At 40.4% G+C, this 21,080-nt stretch overlaps 1 protein-coding gene across 2 annotated transcripts in view; it reads left to right on the top strand.

Moving 5' to 3' along the window:
- The window catches only part of rims2a (regulating synaptic membrane exocytosis 2a), a 150,262-nt gene that overhangs the window by 102,740 nt on the left and 26,442 nt on the right, over positions 1 to 21,080 (top strand). Inside the window, exons 20-24 of one of the 2 annotated variants that reach the window (XM_042423514.1) lie at positions 2,453 to 2,638; positions 4,158 to 4,264; positions 8,019 to 8,099; positions 15,695 to 15,795; positions 18,775 to 18,941. In XM_042423514.1, coding sequence (XP_042279448.1) covers positions 2,453 to 2,638; positions 4,158 to 4,264; positions 8,019 to 8,099; positions 15,695 to 15,795; positions 18,775 to 18,941 — 642 coding nt within the window. Of the gene's footprint in view, positions 1 to 2,452; positions 2,639 to 4,157; positions 4,265 to 8,018; positions 8,100 to 15,694; positions 15,796 to 18,774; positions 18,942 to 19,694; positions 19,779 to 21,080 lie in introns of those variants that run through there. The other variant, XM_042423516.1, reaches the window with a different exon arrangement.

The following is a 21,080-nucleotide window of genomic DNA, read 5'->3' on the forward strand; positions in this document are numbered from 1 at the left end:
GCATCTCAGTGTTATCCACAGGGGAATAGAATAGATTTCCCTCCACTGTTCACACAGATATAGTTTGTTTCTGTCTGCATCCAGGCAGAGTAAAAGCAATGGTGAGACCTGAAGAGAAACAAGGACAGCAGAAAGAAACAAAAGACATGTGGAAGAGGAAAAGGAGACAAAGCTGAGCAGCACAGAGCATTAGTGGAGTCTGTGCCTTTTGGCAGGTGTCTTAGTTTAGGTGAACATGAGAAAATGTTTCTCTTGTTTAAGTGCACCACCCCAGAGTGTACCTTGAGCGGGACCAAGCCTGCGGCGTATAAACATCAAAACAGCAGCCTCTCCAAGCGCAGAAAACTAATATTTTGGAGGCAGTTTGAATCCCACGAGAATTCAGTGAGCGGTGAATTCAGTGAGCGGTGTTATTCCTAATAGTAGTACAATATGTGTGTATGTTCAGGCTGGATTCTGCATCCATCAAATTACAACTAATGAGATGTTTGATTTATAACAGACTTAACTTTCACATTAGATATAAATCCTTAGCCCTAACAACTTTATGATGGAAACCAACTAATGATCATGTTGACCATCACTTTAAATGACTGTAGATTAAGAATGTTAAAGGCCATTTAAGGTCACTGACTGATGAGCTTTGTTTTGCCATTGGAGACAAAAAGGACATCTCCTCTACTGGACAATTTTTCGAAGTGCAAAAGGCTACAGACACTACAAGACTTTGATGAGATTAACTTATATATTGACATTCAACCAAGGTTTTTCTTCCCTATTCTCAACATTTTTCAACAAAGTCATGATTTTAAATGAATTGAAGGAAGTTTTTTAGTGTCTATTAGCCTTATTAGAAGCAGCTCCCACATGTTTCTATTGTGCAGACACCAACATGTCTTCGGGATCTTAGGATAATATGTGTATGATGCTCTAGTTCAGAATTGTAACTGTGGGGCTTTTGTAGCGCTTAAGATTTGTTTTTTATTTAAATTAAAGAACTTACACAGTTTGCCGAACAATGTGCATGCTCAAAACCCCTGTACCTGTGACAGCTTCTCATGTTCAAAAGGCCAAGTTGAATATTTCCCTTCACTGTCTCGACATGTGCAGTGTGATGCAGTTTTATGAAAATGTATCCTTCTTTTCTCTCTGCAAGGTTAAACAATATATCTGTATAATGTCATTGATTGTTTTTGTTGTTTAGAAATCTCACTTGTTTGTTTTTTTCCAGCTCCTCAGATCGTCTTCATACTCACTGTGCCAAAAAATACTCATAATGGCTGGGATTTTTTCAAGGCATAACAGATATAACAAGCCACATGCAATATAAAGACACACTTCACTTTTCCTTCACATTTCACTCTACCTCAAACAGACTGCAAATGAACACTCACCTATCACGTACAGAGAGAGCACATGGTCCCTGCCAGTTCTTCACACCCTGAGGACTTCACAGTTAATTCACTATAAGGACCATAAACCACACAGAGCCACCTAGCCCTCTGTCCATACTGCCCACCTTTTAAAATGAAGTATTTCAGCTCCTCATGGAGAATCATAGACGAGGCTGTAGTGTTAAAAACCCAACTGTAAAGAATTGCGTGTAGGTTAAACCATATGTACGTTTCATAAAATCCAAAATGCCGACTTCAGTGGCCATTGAGCATTTTAGATTTCATGGAATGAAGCTGATTGTCAGCTGTACATGCAACTCTGTACAGCTGAAAACTTTTCACATTAAAGTGTTGGCTATTGTTCTCTTGGAGTTGCTGAAATATCTCATTTTGTCATTCACTTTAAAGGACCGTATCTGTATGTTTGTATGCTTTAGTCCATTTTCTTCAAATCACGTATGTCTAACATTACTGGCGACCAGTTTCCAAAGTATATTACAGTGTTTATATTGTGTCATTTGTTTTTCCTACTTTCCAGACATTCATTTTAATGCAGGATGAAAATCAACACATGGACACACTTGCTTTAATTCGGTAGTCCATTATTATTATTATTAATTAATTATTCCAAACATTATCATATTGTGATAGTGCAAGTTCAAGTGCAGATAGAGAAAAAATCTACACCCACATTACAACACAAATGTAACAGAATTTGAACATAATTAAAGCATACATGATGTTCACTTTGATTACCTACCGTGAGCAAGTTTCAAGTTAATTCTCATAATATACAGTATTTGAAGGTGGGAAAACATGTTCAGAAATCTTGAGAACTATGATATGCTTTGGAAAAGGTCGGTAATAATGTAAACTATGGAGTAAATGGCTTAAAACAAGCAAAAACACAGGTGTGGTCCTCAAACACATGCACCTTGGAGGAGTTTTGAGAGTGCAACAACTTTCTTTGCCCTCCATACTGTCCTCCCTGCCAGCATACTGTCCCTGCCCTGTGGGGCCCCACTGAGTGCCTGCCTATCTCTCAATAACCTCTTTAGGAACCACGGAGCCATGGATAGACACGAGTATCACAGCAGGTCCCGCTCTGCAGACCAGCGGCCCACTATAGAGCGCCCCACGTCCCGCTCGCGCTCCACTGAACGCCCCCACGACTCTTCGCTCATGAGGTCCATGCCGTCTCTGCCATCTGGGAGGTCTGCCCCCCCCTCACCTGCCTTGACGAGGTGTGACCCAGATCGGAGACGCTAACCAGCTTAACACAGTAGCAGACTGGGGTTTTAGTTCGACAATCGTTTCCCTGAGGCAAAGCTGCTCTGGAGGGAGAAATAACTTAAACATTTGGTTAAAATACCAATAGGTAGACCAAAGAACCATAGTTTTTCTGATATATTATTCTGCCCAGTGAATACATTAAAGCTAATACTATGCTGCTAACTGGGAATGTAGACATACAGAGGTCTTCAATTTATAGTATTTAGGTTGGTGAGTTGATGAGCCTAGCTACCAGGCAGCTACACAACTTACCCAAATAACCTAATACTAGGCTAATTTGATAAGCTATAGTAGGTAGTCTTAGTAATACATGAATCAAAAAGTAATTGTAATTTCTATTCTCACTCGTATTTTAAGCACATTTCTTCTCTGCCAAGCTAGCAGTCTGCAGCTACTCGGTTCTTTGACTCACCCATTGTGGTTCAAATCAGCTAGTAAGATTATTCCTGCCCCCAGAGCAGCTCCACCTCCGCTAAACGTTTGCCTAACTAAAACTTTTGTAGAACTCAGCCAATACAGACCCCGTCCCATGAGCTCCCACCCACCCCGACCCTGACTAACTCACAGAATGAACCAGAAAAACCACATCACAACCACCCACACCCCCCACACCCTCCTCCCCCACCTTCCCAACACCCCGCTCCCCTGCCTCACCTCACCTCACCCCACTCACCTAGCCACTTTATGTTTTGTCCCCAAAAGCACCGGTGCTGTATTTTCTTTACATATGTCTCAGGCACGACAACCCTGACACCGTAGATAGTGTGCTGACACGTTTTAATTTGGAACACACTGCTCATACGCTTGCGTGAGTATAGCAGTGATGGGCCGACATTTTCCTTTTGATTTCATTACTAACATCAACTGATGCTGTTTATCCTGTGATGGCATTCTGTTTTGTTCCTATTTTGTTTTGAGTTCAAGCCTTTTGGGGACAGTCTGAACGCATGGTCGCACTGGTCTGCCGTTTCTGCATTGAACTCTTTTCTTCTTGCAGCTTGATGAGTCGACTGTACATGCGATTCACACCTGGCATCTTTTATTGCAGCTCAGCTCCCAACAGTTGATGTGTCCCTCCACTCCCATGCCATGTGCCAAACATCATTGCTGTGTGCATTGGTTTTATATTTGGAGATAAAACACACATTGTGAGGTTTACAATTACCTCTCAGTTGTGCCGTCACTGACTACCTCCCGTTGAGCCTGACAGTGACTCTCATCAAAACAAATGCTTACATATTTACTAAATTAATAACTGATCCTAGATAAATAGATTCAATAGTGTATTACTCTCCCATCATAGTAGTTTGCTTTACTTTTTATTTTACTCACTCAGTAGATGTCTGCAATCAAAAGAAATTACTTTAGTTTTCTCACATTGTGATGTGGGTGCAACATGGCCAGGCCCTGCATCCACCATCACCTCTAACTTGTGTCTCACCCCAGTGTCCACAACTTTTTGTCATATAGGGCGCATCCTCGTAGCGGATCAGTCCAGACCAGCCCCACCAGTACCCCAATGTCCAGCAGACGAGGTCGACAACTCCCACAGCTTCCACCGACGGGGAAGGACAGAAGTAAGTCACCTTGTTTGTTCTTTTATTTGTATTCCAGTGTTAATGTCAGTATTATGTAGACATACCTACTGAGCGAGGACATGTTTTTATCAGTGTGGTACTGTGGTTGTGTTTAGTATCTTAGGATGATGTAGTTTTTATTTGGTGGCCCAACTGATTGGGGCTTAGAAAGAGCTTTGGTTTCCCAGCAGTTGCTGACTCTCACTCTTCACTTCTGACTGTGAAAGAAAGGATTATTATTTGTTGGTGGTGTCTTAAATTGTATGATATAAATCGCACCATACAGTATATGCAAGGATTTCTCTTTGTTCTATATTTCATTGGTGTTCACTTTTGCCTTCCATCCATAACATCTCTATTCGGTTCCTTTTCCATTTCTCTCTCAGAAGATGGAGACGAAGGAACAGAGCCTTGTGAAGGTCTGTACCTGAATGTACGGGTTTAGTCTTTCAGACTGGGAGTGCTGGTTGAGCTGCACCTTACTCTGAAGGCCAAAACCCTGTCTGCAATGGCGGGTGGCTGTGTTCCCTGGAGGCTAAGCTTACTCTGTGCTCCTTGAACCTCCCCCTCTGTTGCAGCTGTGTTAAACGTACAGTTGAGATGTCCTGTGCCATCCTGTTGTACTTACCTGTAGGCCTGTCTGGATCCTGCTATTGATTGTACCAGTGTCGTGTCCAAATGTAGCCTCCCTGCTCCTATGTCTTGAGTTATACTCTAGATATTTTCATTATTTGTCTGGCAATTGTTGATTTATTTTAAATATTTGGACTGCTGAGATACTTAAAAGCTAAACTGGATAAACTCCAGGCTTTGAACAATGATTAAGGCACAATAGTTTGAACTTTCCACATCTTCACAACTACAAAGAGACATTTGAAGTCATTTTGGTTCCTCAGCACTCCTTTGACAAATGTTATATGTTGTTGTAGTGACTTGTGATTTGTACTGTAAGAAGAGCCGTGATGAAAGCGACGATCATTTCACTTGTTTCTTTGAATCAGACGCTGTGAACAACAAAGATTGCAGTAGCTTTGCAGTGATTTGAGGGAATGACTGGGACAAAGATAGAGAGAAGGGGAAAATCTCAGGCAGTTCTTGAGAACTTGTCAAAGCACTCGCAGAACTCTTTCATCACTGTCAGAGTCCATGAGGGCTTTCCCTGTCTTCTGTACAGCCTCCAACCAGCCTTACTCTCTCTCCTCACTCCTTTGCTCTCACAATCCCGCCTCTCTTCTGTATCTGTGCCATCTTTTTATCACTCTTGAAATTCTCACTGTCTAGACCTCTCCGTCACTTCTTCGTATCACCTTTTCCCCCTTTTCCTCTTTATTCCTGACCTAATCTCTCGTTCTGCTGTTTTTCCTTATAAGGCAGTCTGTCCTCACCCACTTCTCTCTCTCTCTCGCTCTATCTCTTCTCCTTCTTTTTCTTCTCCTTCCTTTCTTTGTGTTTGTGTCTCTTTCTCTCTCTCTCTCTCCCTCTCTACCATACCTTTTGGGACAGTGGCAATGTGTGGGCAGTGGGGGGAGGTATTGATCTGACCTTGTGCTGTAGCTCCCACAGAGCCGTATTGCACTCAGCTTATGTAATGCAAATGTGTGTGAGTATGTTCGTGTGTGTGTGTGTATGTAGCTTTTTTATGGACTGGATCCATTTTATTGCCCCTTGCTGGTTACAGAGAGGAGCTGGACTGCTATTTGTTTTGTCTTGCTGCTGTGCTTCGAAGTTAACTGCTACCTCATATTTGCACTTACAGTACCTAATTGTCTTGTGTGTTATCTGTTTATGTGTGGCAACTCCTAAGAGGGAACAGGAGAGGAGCTTGGGGCACCTGAACCTCACAATGGTCGCCCAGGTGTGTTTATCTCTACAGAAACAACCTGTCCCAAGGAAATGTGTTTTTTTTCCCCATTTTCTTGAAATATGATGCTGTTTGATTCCTTTTTTGTTTTATTTTTTTTAGAAAAAACATTAACAATTAAAACTAATTTATATATATATACACAGTAATAATACTACGTTCAATTACCAGCTCTGTTCAGGAGTTAGGATATTCTCTTGTTTTCTTGGATGAGAGTAGTGTACAGTAGGTGTTGATGTACAGTACATTCATCCACAGGCTTGAATGAACAACCAGACTGTTGGCAGAAACTGGAGTTCCCCACAGTTTCCACTTCCTACTTTCCCATCTGTTTATATGGCATGCTTCTGTCCTTTGACTGTGTGGCACTATTACTCAACACTGTCATAGCCGTAGTGCCGACTGAATCACTGGAGATTCATTTTAGCTCTTTAAAAAACCACGTTCTGTATTTGAAATAATCTATAATCATTGTGTTCTGAGTGATTTTCTTCAGGCCAGTTGCTGCTGTAGGAAGGTGCACAGCAAAGAAATGCATGGTGTAATAAACCACACATTGTACTGTATAATTAGGCAAAAGTTCACAATGTTTTTGTGCAGTAGCTTTTATATGCAGACTAGTATTTCACTGTCAGCTATTGGGATAACTGTGTGTTTGTGTGCAGATCTGTGTTCGTTTGGGTATGAGTGCATACAGTATGGGTTGCCATACTATTGTGACTAACAGTACAGTAGATATGAGAGTTCAATCACTTTATGAGCCTCCATCTGTCCCTCTACTAGCAGCAGACTGCGAGGAAAAACCACAAGGCCCACCGGTAAATGGGAGGAAAGGCAAGTCCTCTGAATAGCGTGATGGTGTGACTTTGCTGTGTGGGCTTTCTCGGTCAATGCAAGTTTTTCATGTGTGACATTCACTAGCAACTGATACTTAGCTACTCTGAGTGACTCTGCCTTCTTATTTGCCGTCGCACATTTATATAGTTCTCTATTTCAAACTTCCCTTTGTCCACATTTCATATATACCGAGTGTGGTTCATTCCTGTTGAGTTGATTTGGAGTGATCAAATTAGAGAGTTGTACTGTATGTAGCTTGAGCTGATGGTAATATGTACAGAGTGCTGACGTTGTGATCTCTGCTGCTCTGTCCTTCTCTAGTTCAAAGCCCTAATCTGCCCTCTACTTTAATAGAAATTAATTCTGCTCAGCTCCACCTCACAAAGACAGAGCTCTCCATTTCCATTGTGAAATTGCCAATCATTTTAATTAGACATGGATTATTGAACACACACACACACATGCACACACACTCTCCCATAAAGATGGCAGTCTCAGTCATACATACAGTAACTCATGTTTAGGAAAATTCTTTCCACCAAAAACTGTCATGAGATATGAGAATTATTGCATCTCAGTTAATCTAATTTTAGAGGACAGTGTTTAGCACAAACAACAATTAATTAAGTACAGTGTTTGATGAATTCTGTGAATTTCACTTCACTAAAGGTAAAGTGAAATTCAGAGTGTAATTTCTTAATTTTTAGAATCTGAGAGGCTGTTACCTCTGTTGGCCAGCAGATGGAGCAAAGTTCATAATATTTGATGAGGGAGCTGTCCATGATTTCAGTGCTGAAGTAGCAAAGAGGTCTTTTTCTCTCTTACCAATCTTTGCCAATCTTTTCTATTATCTTTACACAATATATACACCATGTAGGCAATGTAAACTAAGTATTAAAAGTAGATTTGCACCACATTTTGCAATGGATCTAACATATAGTTCCCTTGATAATCCAACATCCTTCAGATTTCTGTTGTGTGTAAACTCATGTGTGTTGTGTACTGTATGTGTATGTATGTGTGTATGTGTGTGTGTGTGTGTGTGTCTTGCTGTAGAAGTGACATGGGAGGACCAGCAGCGAGGGGTGAATGGCTCTCTGTCTGATGGAGGGACACACCCCTCCTTCACTGATGCAGGTTGGTTGGTTGGTCTGCGTGTGGATTTCTGCCTCTTTAAAATACATATGTCACTTTGATAGAGTGTTAGACTTTGTAAATCCAAGAACAATAAATAAGAAAATTAAGATTTATTAAGATATTGGACAACAGCTTTCATAAGTTACATCTTAGATAACTTGGGGTCATTACCACATTTTCAAAGTGAGAGTGAAATTCTTCATGTGAACCGTATTTACTTTAAAGCTACAAAAAATGTCCAATTGTTTGTATTCATGATCTCAAATAGAACATTCAAAATCAAAACAATATTCTACCAAAGTGACGCGTCCTTGAAGATTTTTTTGACTCTGTTCTTCACAATTTGTGTGGACTCTTTAGCAGCTGGATTACAACTTCATCAAAGTCAGACCTGGATGATATAGAATATAAACTAGATGTTAAAAAAAATTAGATAAAGCATAAGGAGAGCTTGTTTTGTATATTTTATATGTGGCAGCAGAATGATTTAATCTGATGTTTAATATGATGTTGCCCAGGTCAGCCTCTGGATGGCGTCTCTTCCCCATTTGTGTGGTTTTGCAGTGCAGCATGGAGCTGATGTTTCTGTAGACTCTCCAATATCAGATAGCTCATCATAAACGATCTCCCTTCGAGTTTGAAAATGCATTTTGGTTAAAGGGGACCTATTATGATTTTCCGTATTTTCAGTCATACATATAATGTCACAATGTCGAATGTTCATATCAAACATGGCCAAAGTGTCAAATACTTAGGTAAATGTATGTAGAAGTAATCCCTATGGGCAAAAAGCACCGGCTTCAGACTGCTCTGAACGCTCGGTTTCCAGCGTTTTTTTCTACTTTTAGCCCAAGCTGACGTCAACTTGTGACAGATATCTTTATATGGTCATCTGCTCTGTGTACAGCGTGCAAATTCACTGCTGCGCTCCACTAACATTATGGCGTTTTACATTGTTTTTGGGTTAGTTACGCCAAGCCATGACTTGAGGTGAGATGGCAGGCTGTGAGTGTTTTTCCATTACACAGCAAAGTAAAATAAGTTGTTTACCATCATCACTGTGGCTGTTTCTGCTTGTACTATTCCTCCCTGCATTATTTCTAACTGATCCGCTGAACAAAAGAGCTCCAAATATCTCCATATCTTGTTGTGTCAACAACAGTACTGCTAACAAAGCTCTGCTAATTTGGTTAGGAACACATTATTTAGTCATTTAAAACCTTTTAATATGAAGCAGTAAAGCAGGAAATGTTGGGTTCTCATCAGCAGTAACTTAACACAACTCTGATACGGCTGCCCCTCAGAAGGCTTCCGGAAAGCTGGCCAATCAGAATAGAGTGGGCTCACCAGGAGGGGGGCCTTGAAGAGACAGGAGCTAATACTGCCTGTTAGAGACAGAGGCTGAACTGAGAAGCTGCATAAAGGGCCAGTATAAGATAAATAAGGAGTTTTTTTTAACTATGAATCATGCAAAGCTACTCTAGTGGAGTCTCAGAATAAAAATATACAGCTGGAAATGAGCATAATATGTCCATTTTAAGTTTTTAAAGTATTGCAAATTTCATTACCCTAAACAAAAGGTGCTTATTTTTTAGTGTTTTAGCACTTCCATGTTAGCAACAAGTCAGGTTTGACGAGATGCTGTCCTCCTTTTATATACAGTATTGCAGAAAGACATGAAATGTGTTACTAAGGCAAAGGCACCACAGTGCTGTGTTTGGCTAATTGAACTTCCATGGAAACACATTTTCACCTCACTTTAAATTAAATCTCATTTATGTTTACCTGTTATGTTACTTGCTGATATTTTATGCCCACAGGATTTGATTAGCTATGATGACTTTGGAAGTTATTTTAGAAGGTAACATAACTAAATTACATTTAAAAGTGCAGTGTGTAGGATTTAGTGGCATCTAGCAGTGAGGTTGCAGATTGCAACCAACTGAATATGCCACTAAATTCTACACACTGCACCTTTAAGAAAAACAGCACAAACAGTTATGTGTTGCAATGTCTTATTGCATAAGAATAAATACTGGGTCACCTCAATCATAGCCTGTCAATCATATTTACTTGGTTACCATGACACAGTGACTATAAAAGCTTTGACTCTTCACCATCCACATAGTTTTTCTCTAATACATTGGTTTATTATTGAGTTATGTGTAAAGTGTAGTCTGGTGTTGTGGGTTAACACGGCTAAGTGGCTCGAGCGTGCACTTCAGACATGGCTGTAAAATCTCTGACTCCCTCTGCCTGAGATTCAAGCTATAATGAACCCTCAGCAAGCTTGGTCATCAGTCAGTCTCTCTCACTTCATCAGTCCCACCTTTGTTCTGGTCTGTTTAAACTCCCCAGCTCTCTATTGCTCTCTACTTCCCCCCTCATGTCTCTGTGTCCATTTTCCTTTGTCTGCATATTTTTTCAACCTATATTTATCCCCGAAAGGCTGACTGAGTTTAATCCTCTTTTCCAGCTTGACCACAGTCATGTTACTTTCACACTGGGAGCTGTCTCAGGGCCGGTCAGAGGCTCCGCAACAGTGATTGTATAGGAAGGACAGAGTTTTAATCACAACCCTTACCACACTTACTGCTCACCTATTCCTCATGGTATTCATTTATTCTATGATCCACAACGAACACACACACCAAAACCAGCAATTAAGATTGTGAACATAAACATTACCTGCTAAACATGAGCATTTTAGCATTATAACAGCGAGCATGTTATCAAGCTGACTTTAGCATTTAGCTTAAAGCACTAATGTGATGATGACAGCATATAGTTCCTATATGTTGTACCTTCCTCATAGTTTATTTTAAGATTGACATCTGTAGTGTTGAGGCAACCTGTTTTAATAAATCACAGTTTTCCATAATTCAGTATCATGTAATTAAGCTTTTATTCTGGTTCTTCAAGCCTTAGTGACCACCACTCATACTGGCATTTACTGTTATGGTGAAAATATACCTCCATATTGTGTAAACTCTGCTGTTGTAGTGTTGGGTCTGTAGTCTTGGAACAATTTGTCATTCAGAGATGGTTGGTTTAAATACGGCATGTTAATACCATACAGTATTAACCCACAGACCACAGGAGACTTTTCCACGCTAACTTGTTCTGGTTTTTTGCTCCAGTCTCCGTCTTAATATATCACTCTCTTATCCTGATGACCTACATGATGCTGCTGAAGTAAGGGAAAAAAATCACTTGCTCTCTTGATTATCATTTGACTCTCTAATGAGGTGATGTTAGCTGCCACAAAGAGATGAAAGCTGGTGAGGCAGATGTCTCACATTGTCTTTTTATTCATGTGACACTTCATTATTCATCCTAATGGAGTACTAATTGAGCTAAATGCAAATTCTCTGTAAGAGGGTATGAAAATTAAGTATGATCTGAGTGGGCTACTTTTCGCCCTCCTGACTGTCACTGTTGGTTTCGTCAGGTTCAGAGTGGAGGAAGAAGATAAGACAGGAGGATTTCAGAACAGGAATAACAAAATGGGCAGCGTGACTCTGAGGAGGGGTCACAGACATCACTGATTACATACTAACCCTGATGTTGAACCCTGGATCTGAACTGGACATGGGTCATGTGGGTCCAGGAGCGCTTGCTTACACAAGATCAAAACATACATGGATGTGTCTCGGTTGCTGATAGAGAAATTATAGCACAGTTCTTCTTTGTAGAAAAAAAAAAGGGAAACAAAATCTTCCTCAGAATATTTCAGGGTCTCAGCAGGCTGAGCGGAAGGAAGGAAGGGCATGAATAATATGAAGGAGAGGAAAATATGTAATCTGCAGCAAAAGAGATGCCTGAAAGCAAGCAGTCGATATCGCTGTTGCATAACCTTCTTTCAGAAAGACACTGACGCCTCAGTGTGTGTACGTATGCATTTGAATGTGCACCCTACTCTTGGTATGTCGGTATTTTTGTCAATTTTCTGCTGAAACTCTATGAGGTAGCCGGCTCTCTCTTTTGTGTGCTCGTTGCTCTGTGCTTTCAGTTTGTGTTGTTTTGTGTTTTTTTCTTTTTTTTTCTTTTCTTTTTGTTATTTTTCCAGGCTGTCTCCCCACAGTTGCCCCACGCAGACTCAAGTGACATCCACTTCTCCTTTTACCCCCCTCCCCCTTCCTCTTTCCCCACCTACATTCATAGGTCTCGGGTTTCTATCCGGTTCGGTACATTAACATCTCTTTACAGTTTCAGCTCTTTTTCCTTTAAAGCACAGAACCTCACCTTCCCAACCCTCCCTTCTTTCTAATCTGTAATAACTGAACTCTCAGCCTCTACCTCAGCCTCTCCCGGCCTCGCACCCTCCTGCTCTATTTTGACTTCTCACTGTGCCCATGGTGAAGTTTGCGTGTTCTTGGTGAACTCTATGATTTTGTTTGTGTGTTCTGTGCTTGTTGTACGTTGTTTTGTCATTGTCGTGTCGTATTGTTGTCGTGTTGTGTGTCCCCCCCCCCCCCCCCCCCCCCCCCTTCCTCCCAACCCTCCATCCTCTTCCTCTTCACACTGACCCTCCAAACCTGGCTTATTCGGTGATTACGATGATGACGTCGCCCTCCCTCCGTCCTTCCTCTCCTCCTCCGTCCCCCCCTTACCCTTCGTGCATCCTCTCACATCCATCTTCCTCTCCTCTGTCTGTGTCTGTCCATTCTGTGATGTGATCCCAGAAGACACGGACTCACCAAGTTGGACGAACTCAGGTCTGTCCTTTCTTCTTCTTCATCTTCCTCCTTTTCTAAATTCTGCTTCCTCTTCTTCTTCTACTTTTATTCACCCTGTACGTCTTCCTGGCTTGCCCTTCCCACCCACCTTCCCTCATCTCAGTCGTCTTTTCTTTTTCTGCTACGCTCGCCTCCATTTTCTTGTGCCGTTTGCACTCTTAATTGTTCTGTAGATGACACTTCCGGCTTCTCTGTCATCTTTTATTTTGCCGCAGACAGACTGTGTGGGCTCACAGTTCATAGAAATATGGTCATGGTCACGCCAGTGTGGTTCTTTGTTGCAGATCTTGATCTGAGACACTTATTTTTTCCATCTAAAAAAACAACTTACTGTCATGTACTGTAAGTGACAACAAAACCTTATTTGGATTTCTTTCTCTGTGGACACAGACTGTCATCACTTCCTCAAATTGGCTTTATCCTCTATGCTATTAAAGTTTATGGGAACAGGCAAAATATGTATCATAAAAATGAGTATTTTTGAATATTATTCAAGTGAATATACAGTAATTTAGAGTCTGGTACATTAGAGATTTGGAAAAAGATACAATGCAGTCAGAAATGAACAATGATAAGTTTTTCATTAGCTCTACTTCAGCCTATTTGCCTCTAAATGAAACAATGACCATGAGGTTTAAGTGCTGACTTTGGTCCATGTCATGGATAGTCCACCAATTTTAGTACAACACAATATTAAATGCGTATAAATGTTTCCGGTACATGTACGAACAAATGTTTAACACCAAATCCTCAAACTTAACTGACTATTCTGAATCATCATGTTGTCACTGACAACATTACATTTTAGTAGTGAAGCTCGTCTCACTGGTGACTGTTGTCAGCTCAGCTGAGCTATTAACTTTATTAACAGTGCTTGAATAGACCTCATTTTCAACTAAACTGAATGTAACACTTTGAACTTGCAACAGACTGAACTTATCACTGAACTGAAGAAAGTCAGAATCAGCACCAGACGTCACAGCCTTATGAACGCTGATATAGCAGCTCACCCATGTCCTTACTGAAATGCATTTGGACGGTGATGCGATTGCCGAGCTTAGAGCCAGTGACTATAAATCTTTGAGCTGATGTGAAAACTATTTAAATCAGCAAAGTGATTTGTAAGTTCCACCTCTATATCACATACAGACAAGGCAATTAGGGTGTTTTTAATGGTCAGTGAAATATTCACTTAAATTCCCTTGTTGAAGACCAGACTGTTGACAAAAATCTCTGAAACAAGCAAAAAGTGAAGTTTGCTACAGTACAGACCAGGCAGAGCATCATCAGGGAAGATTCTGCTGATGTCTGCGGGTCATTGCCTTCAGCCAGTTAACTGTATGTTAACGTACCCAATTACTTTCTGTTCCCTAATTCCTACCCTATTGACATGATGTGGATGTACAGCCCCCCAAATCATAGCTGAAAGTTGGCACTCTAACCTCAGAGTCATTGTTTATTTCAAATCCAATGTGCAGGAGGAGAGAGTCAATATAATGAATACTGCTGTAATACTTTCTGACCACACAATATCTTCAAAATTAGCATAACTTTAGTAGTTGTAGTTGATTAACACAATCAAAAGTTTTATGCAAACAGATGTTAGCTGATATGGTTTGACACAGTTTACTGAAGGCTTCTTACATGATAATTTAATTGTAATTGAAAGACAGTCACAGATGTTTAACTTAAGTGTGTAGGCTGTCAGATGTTACTTAACCGGTGTAGTTACAGCAATTATTATCCAAGAGCGACAGAGAATCAACTTAATTCTAATGAGAGAAAGTCACTCTGCCTCACTTTTGCTCTCATTCATTTGCTCTCAGCTTGTATTGCTTTTCTTCGTTTGTGTGCGTGTGTGTACGTGAAGCTGTAGGCATACTGAATGTGCGCATGGCACTCGTGTATTCACCTTCACTTTATCATTGCCATCATACAACACAAAAGTAGAGACAGAGCAATTGGAGAGAATGGAAATTCAGGTACAGCAGGAAGTCATAATTTGGTGGCAGTGGAGGATTGTTTTTGCAAAAGAACACGTGTAGCAGTTCCAGCAGAGAGTATTTGTTGTCAGGTATAATTTTGGTATTTTCTTTTCTTTTCTGTTGATATAAAACGTGTATAGTTCTTATGCAGTGGCACTATTACCTCCACAGGAACAGGGTTAAGCTTGTGTATTGATTATGGGGTGATGTTTGTGTAGTGCATATTGCGCTTGCAACAATGTGAAACAAAGCACAGTGCTTAAATTGAATTTAAGAGGACATTACTTTGGCAACCAGGATGATGTGATGTGATTTTATAAAGAACTGAAATGAGAAAAGCTTTTCACTTTGAGTCGAGAGCGATGCGCCGGTTCATTCCTGAAATTTCATTTTTCCATCAATGGATTGGCATTTATCTAGAATCTAATGCAAAATGTGTCCCGACATAATTGTGAAGCATTGTTGGAGGTAGAACATTTGTTTACTGTAGTAATTTGGCGTAGCATTCAAAGCTGCAAGACTTTCTAGTAGGGGTCAGTAAACTGCATTATTTAAATATTATTCATTTAATTACAAAAAAAGAACATTTTGGTCAATTTTTTTCTATAAAGATAAATAAGCCTGGGATCATGACAGCTGGTTATAAATAGAGCTGTTAAATTTGTTGTCCGCATTTTTTGTTTGTTTGCGTGTTTGTTCCTTTGTTAATACAGCCGACCATTCAGCTTTTTCTCATTAGATCTGTCCTTGTCATGGCTCATGGCTCATAGCTCAGCAGAAGCTTGTCTCTCACCATAACCGTATGTCCCTCCATCAGGCCTTCTACACAGTTATCAGCCACCATCTGACAGTCTCCTCTCTCTGTGCTCAGGTTTGGACATGGAGGAGAGGACCAGGCAGATGAAAATGAAGATGAACAAGTACAAGCAGGGAACCGGCTCCGACTCCAGGCTGGAGCAGGACTACCACAAGGTAGAAAACGTGTCCAGATATGTGTGTATGCTTCTGTCCACCAGATTCACAGGAAAAAAAAAACATGCATTTACAGTACAATGTTTGCATGGTTGCACTGTGCATAGGCCGTATGGTACACTTTGCAAGCAGTCAAGCATGTACACATGCACACATCAACATCATAGCGCTCGTGTGCATTCATGTTTGCACAGTGTACATGTACACACACAGACATAGTCACACTGACATACCAAAACAGGAAAACACTCTCATGCAGTGTAAAGTTTGGAAAACACTGAGTTTGAGGTTTCTTAAAGGATAAAGTTCAGCCAAATCACACAAGCGAAATGCATCTCTGCTTACCCCGAGTGGTATGAAGCCATGCAGATAGTTTTGCTGTGACATGTTTATTTCTGAAAATAGCAGCAACATGCCATTCCAGAAACAATGTCCCAGTACTCAAGAGATTTCACAGACTTTGCTGTTTTTGTCGAGAAATAGTTTCAACTGGAGGTAGAAAATATTGAGAATAATAATAATAAATGTTCACAGAAAGTTCTGTGGATTATCTTGACTAACTGGGACATTGTTTCATTCTTCAGTGCTTTAATAGGTGCAAATAAATATACATATATACATATATATATATATATATATATATATATATATATATACATATGACCAAAAGTATCTGCATGGCTAGATACAACTACAGGTAAGTGAGATAATGTGTTTTCTTTTTGTCATTTGGGTGAATTGACCCTCTGAGCCTCTGGTTATAAATTCGAGGAATGTGACAGTGAGTGTGTGCAGAGTCAAGTGTTTACTACTCTGTTCTGGAAAGATCCTGAACATGTTTACAGATCTCGGCGGGTGTCTGGTGTCTCACCGCAGTCTGGGTGACACCGTACAAGACAACCAGTCTCTTTCCTTTTAAGTCAGTGGTATGAAAAGTATTGCATTAGGAACAGCCAACATGTTCGCTGGAAGTCTATAAAAAGCAGATTCAATTGTGAGTTGTCCTCGTCTGGTGGACATTATCATGCTTGGAAGTTCCATTGACAAAACAATGCTCCCACTATTATTAAACAAGACTTCTGAGCGGCTGCGCTGAACCCGCAGCGTAATACATACTGTAACTGTAACACTGAGCTCAGGTTCTTTTACAGTTAACATTCCACTGAGAAAAACACACACAGGATATAATATAGACATCCTGTTTCAGCTCAGCTTTCATGGAAGACTCTGTGTAAAGCTTGTTTAGTAAAAATCTGTATTAGAAGCCAAATAAATGCCTGGTGATGGTTAAGTTAAAGTAATAATACCACAATGCAAAAACACTCCATTACAACTAAAAGTTCTGCATTCAAAATTTTACTTAAAGTATTATCTACAAAATGAATGAATAATAGTAATTTCCTAATATATATAATATTATTGAACTATTATTACAGATGCATTAACATGTTAGCAGGATTTTAATATTATAGTTGGTCTGGATAGAGCTAATTTTACATTTATCATTATATACTGTATATACTGGGAGATGCTGGATTACGGCCCCAGACCAGCAGCAGCCACAAAGTCCCCAGGTTCATGTGGACATTGTGTGTAGTGTAATAATGCAAATGCAAGAGCTTAAAACATCCATTAACTGGTAAAACATTTTCTATTGGCTAGTTCATAAATTGCAACTCCTCAAATATTGTGGAAATATGCTGCCTTTGCAGAAAGGCCTATACTGGATGCACTAACAGAGCTATAAAATTCAGTATTTCTGAGCACAAAACAGCATTAGAACAGGAAATCTACCATCATTATATAAAGGCCAAACATGGCCAACAATTCCCCTCCTCATTTCTCTGGTCTTGAAAAAGTCGGCCTCATCAGATTAGGTAATAATCTAAAATATAGAGAGATGTGTTAGATTGACTGGCTTAATACTATGGTCCTCACAGGCCTTAATGATAGCTTTACCTTTAAACCTGTGTTATAATAATGTTAGAATCTTGATATATGATACAGTGCTCTTTTTACCATAGATACTAGACCTGAGACTTTACAACCCTTTTTGGTCTTGTCTGCTATATACCTGTGTTGAATCAGGTCATTGCCTTGATTGTCTTGTATATAAGTGATTTACTGTAACACTATTCATGCACTGATGAAGGCCCATGGCCGAAACACATCAGCCATGATTCTAATAAAATGTGAAGCTCTACAGGCGTTGTTTGCTTTGATGGTGTGCAACCTTTTTCTACTTTAAACTCCCCAGGTTCACTGTTTGTCAGTTGGTTGTATGTAATTAACCACCACTTAAGTACAATATTAACTAAGGTGGGTCCTGCATTATTACCTGATCTTTTTGGCCTTGTCTCACTGAATGGCTCTTTTTCAATCCCAGTCAATCTCAGTCACATCTAGTTTTAAAGCTGGAGTGTGGGACTTTTGTCTCCCCCCTCTGGCAGCGAGGGTAATTACAAAAACACTGTCGACACATGCTTACCTCTTAGGCTCTGCTGTAACCTACACCATCGCTATTGTTGTGGCTGTAAAACGGTGGATAAATTGTTTTGAGTGTCACACAACCCCCGTGAAATGACTAGTTTCACTATCAGAATTTGATCCATTCGGTCCGATAATATGTGGAAAGTCTAGTAGAGCTGCATGATTAAATTATTTTATCCCCATCTAAGTTAACAGAGAGTTAACCGAAAGGTAGCTGGGCATTCATCCGGCCAGCGCCAGAATGTCGCCACTGACCCCAGATCTGTGAAATACAGAGCTTTATCTGGCATTGATAGGCTTAATCAGCATTGTGTGAACTCATTTGGCAAGGACTTGAATATAACAGACATTCATTTATATGTAAAAGTTCCGTACTGCAGGTTTAAAACTTTTGGTTTATTCAGTAATATGATCACATAGTTTAGTCTGTACTATACGACATCATTATAACACTAAGCTTCTTTATTGTGTTTTTTGTCCTCCCTGCAGCGTTCAGGCAGAGATCCACGGGGCTCAGATAACCTGTCGGCCAAGTCATCAGACAGTGATGTAAGCGACGTGTCCGCTGTGTCGAGAACCAGTAGTGCCTCTCGGTTCAGCAGCACGAGCTACATGTCTGTCCAATCAGAAAGGCCGCAAGGAAACCGCAAGATCCGGTAGGCTGACTTCCACTGCAGGGGACAGTGAACTTTTTCTCTCTCTTTAAACCCATCAAGCTGTTATCAGGAATGGACAAATCCCCCTCAGATGTGAACTTTTCTTCTCATATATGTTGCCATGTCCAGACGTTTTCAGCTTTGAAATTGTTTGCACTTGGTTTAACTTGGAGAGGAAAATGCACCGCCTAGCACTGTGTGTCATTTTCTCACTCTGATGAGTTCAGGTTTGGCTCCGTTTTAGGAAGATCTGGAACCAAATGGTTGAACTCTGCTCATTCAGGCTGTGGGGGAAGTTTGTCCATATCTGACAACACACACTGAAACATAAAACACATTGCATCTCTTTGGGTGTTGTCTTATATCAAAGCAAAAAAAACAAACAAACAACAAATCATTTGCATGGCGCTGTGCTGTAAGTCTGCATATATGTTTTCTGTTATTTTTAATTAATCTTGGCTGCACTACGTCTCTGTGTTCGTCTTTCTTTCTCTTGTTGTTGACATTATTCATGCTTTGTTTGGTTTTCTTTCTGCTTTGCATGTGCCGCTCTCTCGCTTCTGTTTCCGTCTTCAGCCAGTTGCGATCAAGGAGCCAGTCTCGGGAGGGGGATGAGCAGTTAGGAGAAGTGCTAGAAGAGGAGGAGGCGGGTGGTGGTGGAGGAGGAGGAGGAGGAGGAGGAGGAGGGGAAGGGAGAAGGGCCAGTACAGAGTGGAGATCACAGGGAGGGAGGAAGGGATCAGGGGGGAAGGTAGACACAGACAAGGAACATCAGGAGGATTTGGTGGAGAAAGAAGACGACTTGCACCAGAGGAGTATCTCAGAGACTGACCTCAGGTAACACATGTATGGCAGCCTCTAACTGTAGATTCCTACTAACAATAATGCAGACCTTTAGCCGTCCTGTGTTTCACTGACTCTTATGTGAAGACCTACGATTATGCACGTTTATATGATGATGTGCAAAGCAGAGTTTGGTGACTATCCTCCACCCTTTCACCTTGATGATGATTTAACTGTGGCCCTATTATCCCTTTCCAACACTAAAGTAGAATAGCATCTGCTTGATGATTATAGTGAGATGACAACAGTAGGGTAACCCATGCAGACTGTTGACACAATAGTAGCAGACAAAATGAGCATAAAAAGTTACAGCAAGCATTTATGATTTACGAGCAATTCACCAAAATCACCAAAACAACACATTTCCCCACCTGCCCCCAGCGGTATGTAGCCATGCAGACAGGTTTACTTTACTTTACTGCTGAGATTTTACGATGTCTGCAGCAGGAATATAAGACAGAGGGCTAGGTGTGTGGGGCCAATGTAAGTGGAATAATAAGATGAAGGAATAAGTGAGTGTAAATTTATGTCTTATGTGTTTAACTCTGTTCATGTTGACTGTATTCATGTTTTTAGCTTAACATCCTCTAATGCTATATGGGAAGGAAATGATCCCTTATTCTAGAGATTGCAAGCAACAATAATAATAATAAAATAAGTGCACAGAAAAAAACAAACAGAAAAACATTACTTTGGATAAATTACAATGTCACTTCATAGAAACAATGTCCTGGCTATTCAGACTAGTCATTTATGACTATTTTCCAGTCTTGGTAGAAAAGAATGAAAACAGTGAAGTTTGTGGATTATTCTGACAGAGCAGGACATTGCCTCTGGAAAGACATGGTGCTGTTGAGTTTTGGAAATGTAATTTTTCAGAGCTTTGATGCTCAAAGCTCTGAAAAATACAATATAATACAGTGGAGGTGAATCAAAATTAATTTCACCTGCATTGTGTTGGAGCAGAGGCAGAAATCTCAGAGATGGATACTGTACCTCTGAACCTCAGTAAATAAAACCAGATCTATCTGCATGGCTAGATACAACTAGGCACATTAGAATATTCCTACAATAATGGGGTGTGAAACTTCGCCAACTTCACTCACACAGAGAATTTTTTGTATTGCAGAAGCTACTCACTTTGCTTTAGATTGCAGTGAGGTGATTCATTTCTCTGCGGCACCTAAAAAGCACACTCTCTTTGCTAAGCGTCTCTAATTTCATTATTGTGACCTTTGCCTTGTGTGCCAATCTAAAAAGAATAGCTAGATAGAAATACAATTTTACCATGTAGCG

This window comes from Thunnus maccoyii, chromosome 10 (genome assembly GCF_910596095.1).
Source record: "Thunnus maccoyii chromosome 10, fThuMac1.1, whole genome shotgun sequence".
NCBI classification, from domain to species: domain Eukaryota; kingdom Metazoa; phylum Chordata; class Actinopteri; order Scombriformes; family Scombridae; genus Thunnus; species Thunnus maccoyii.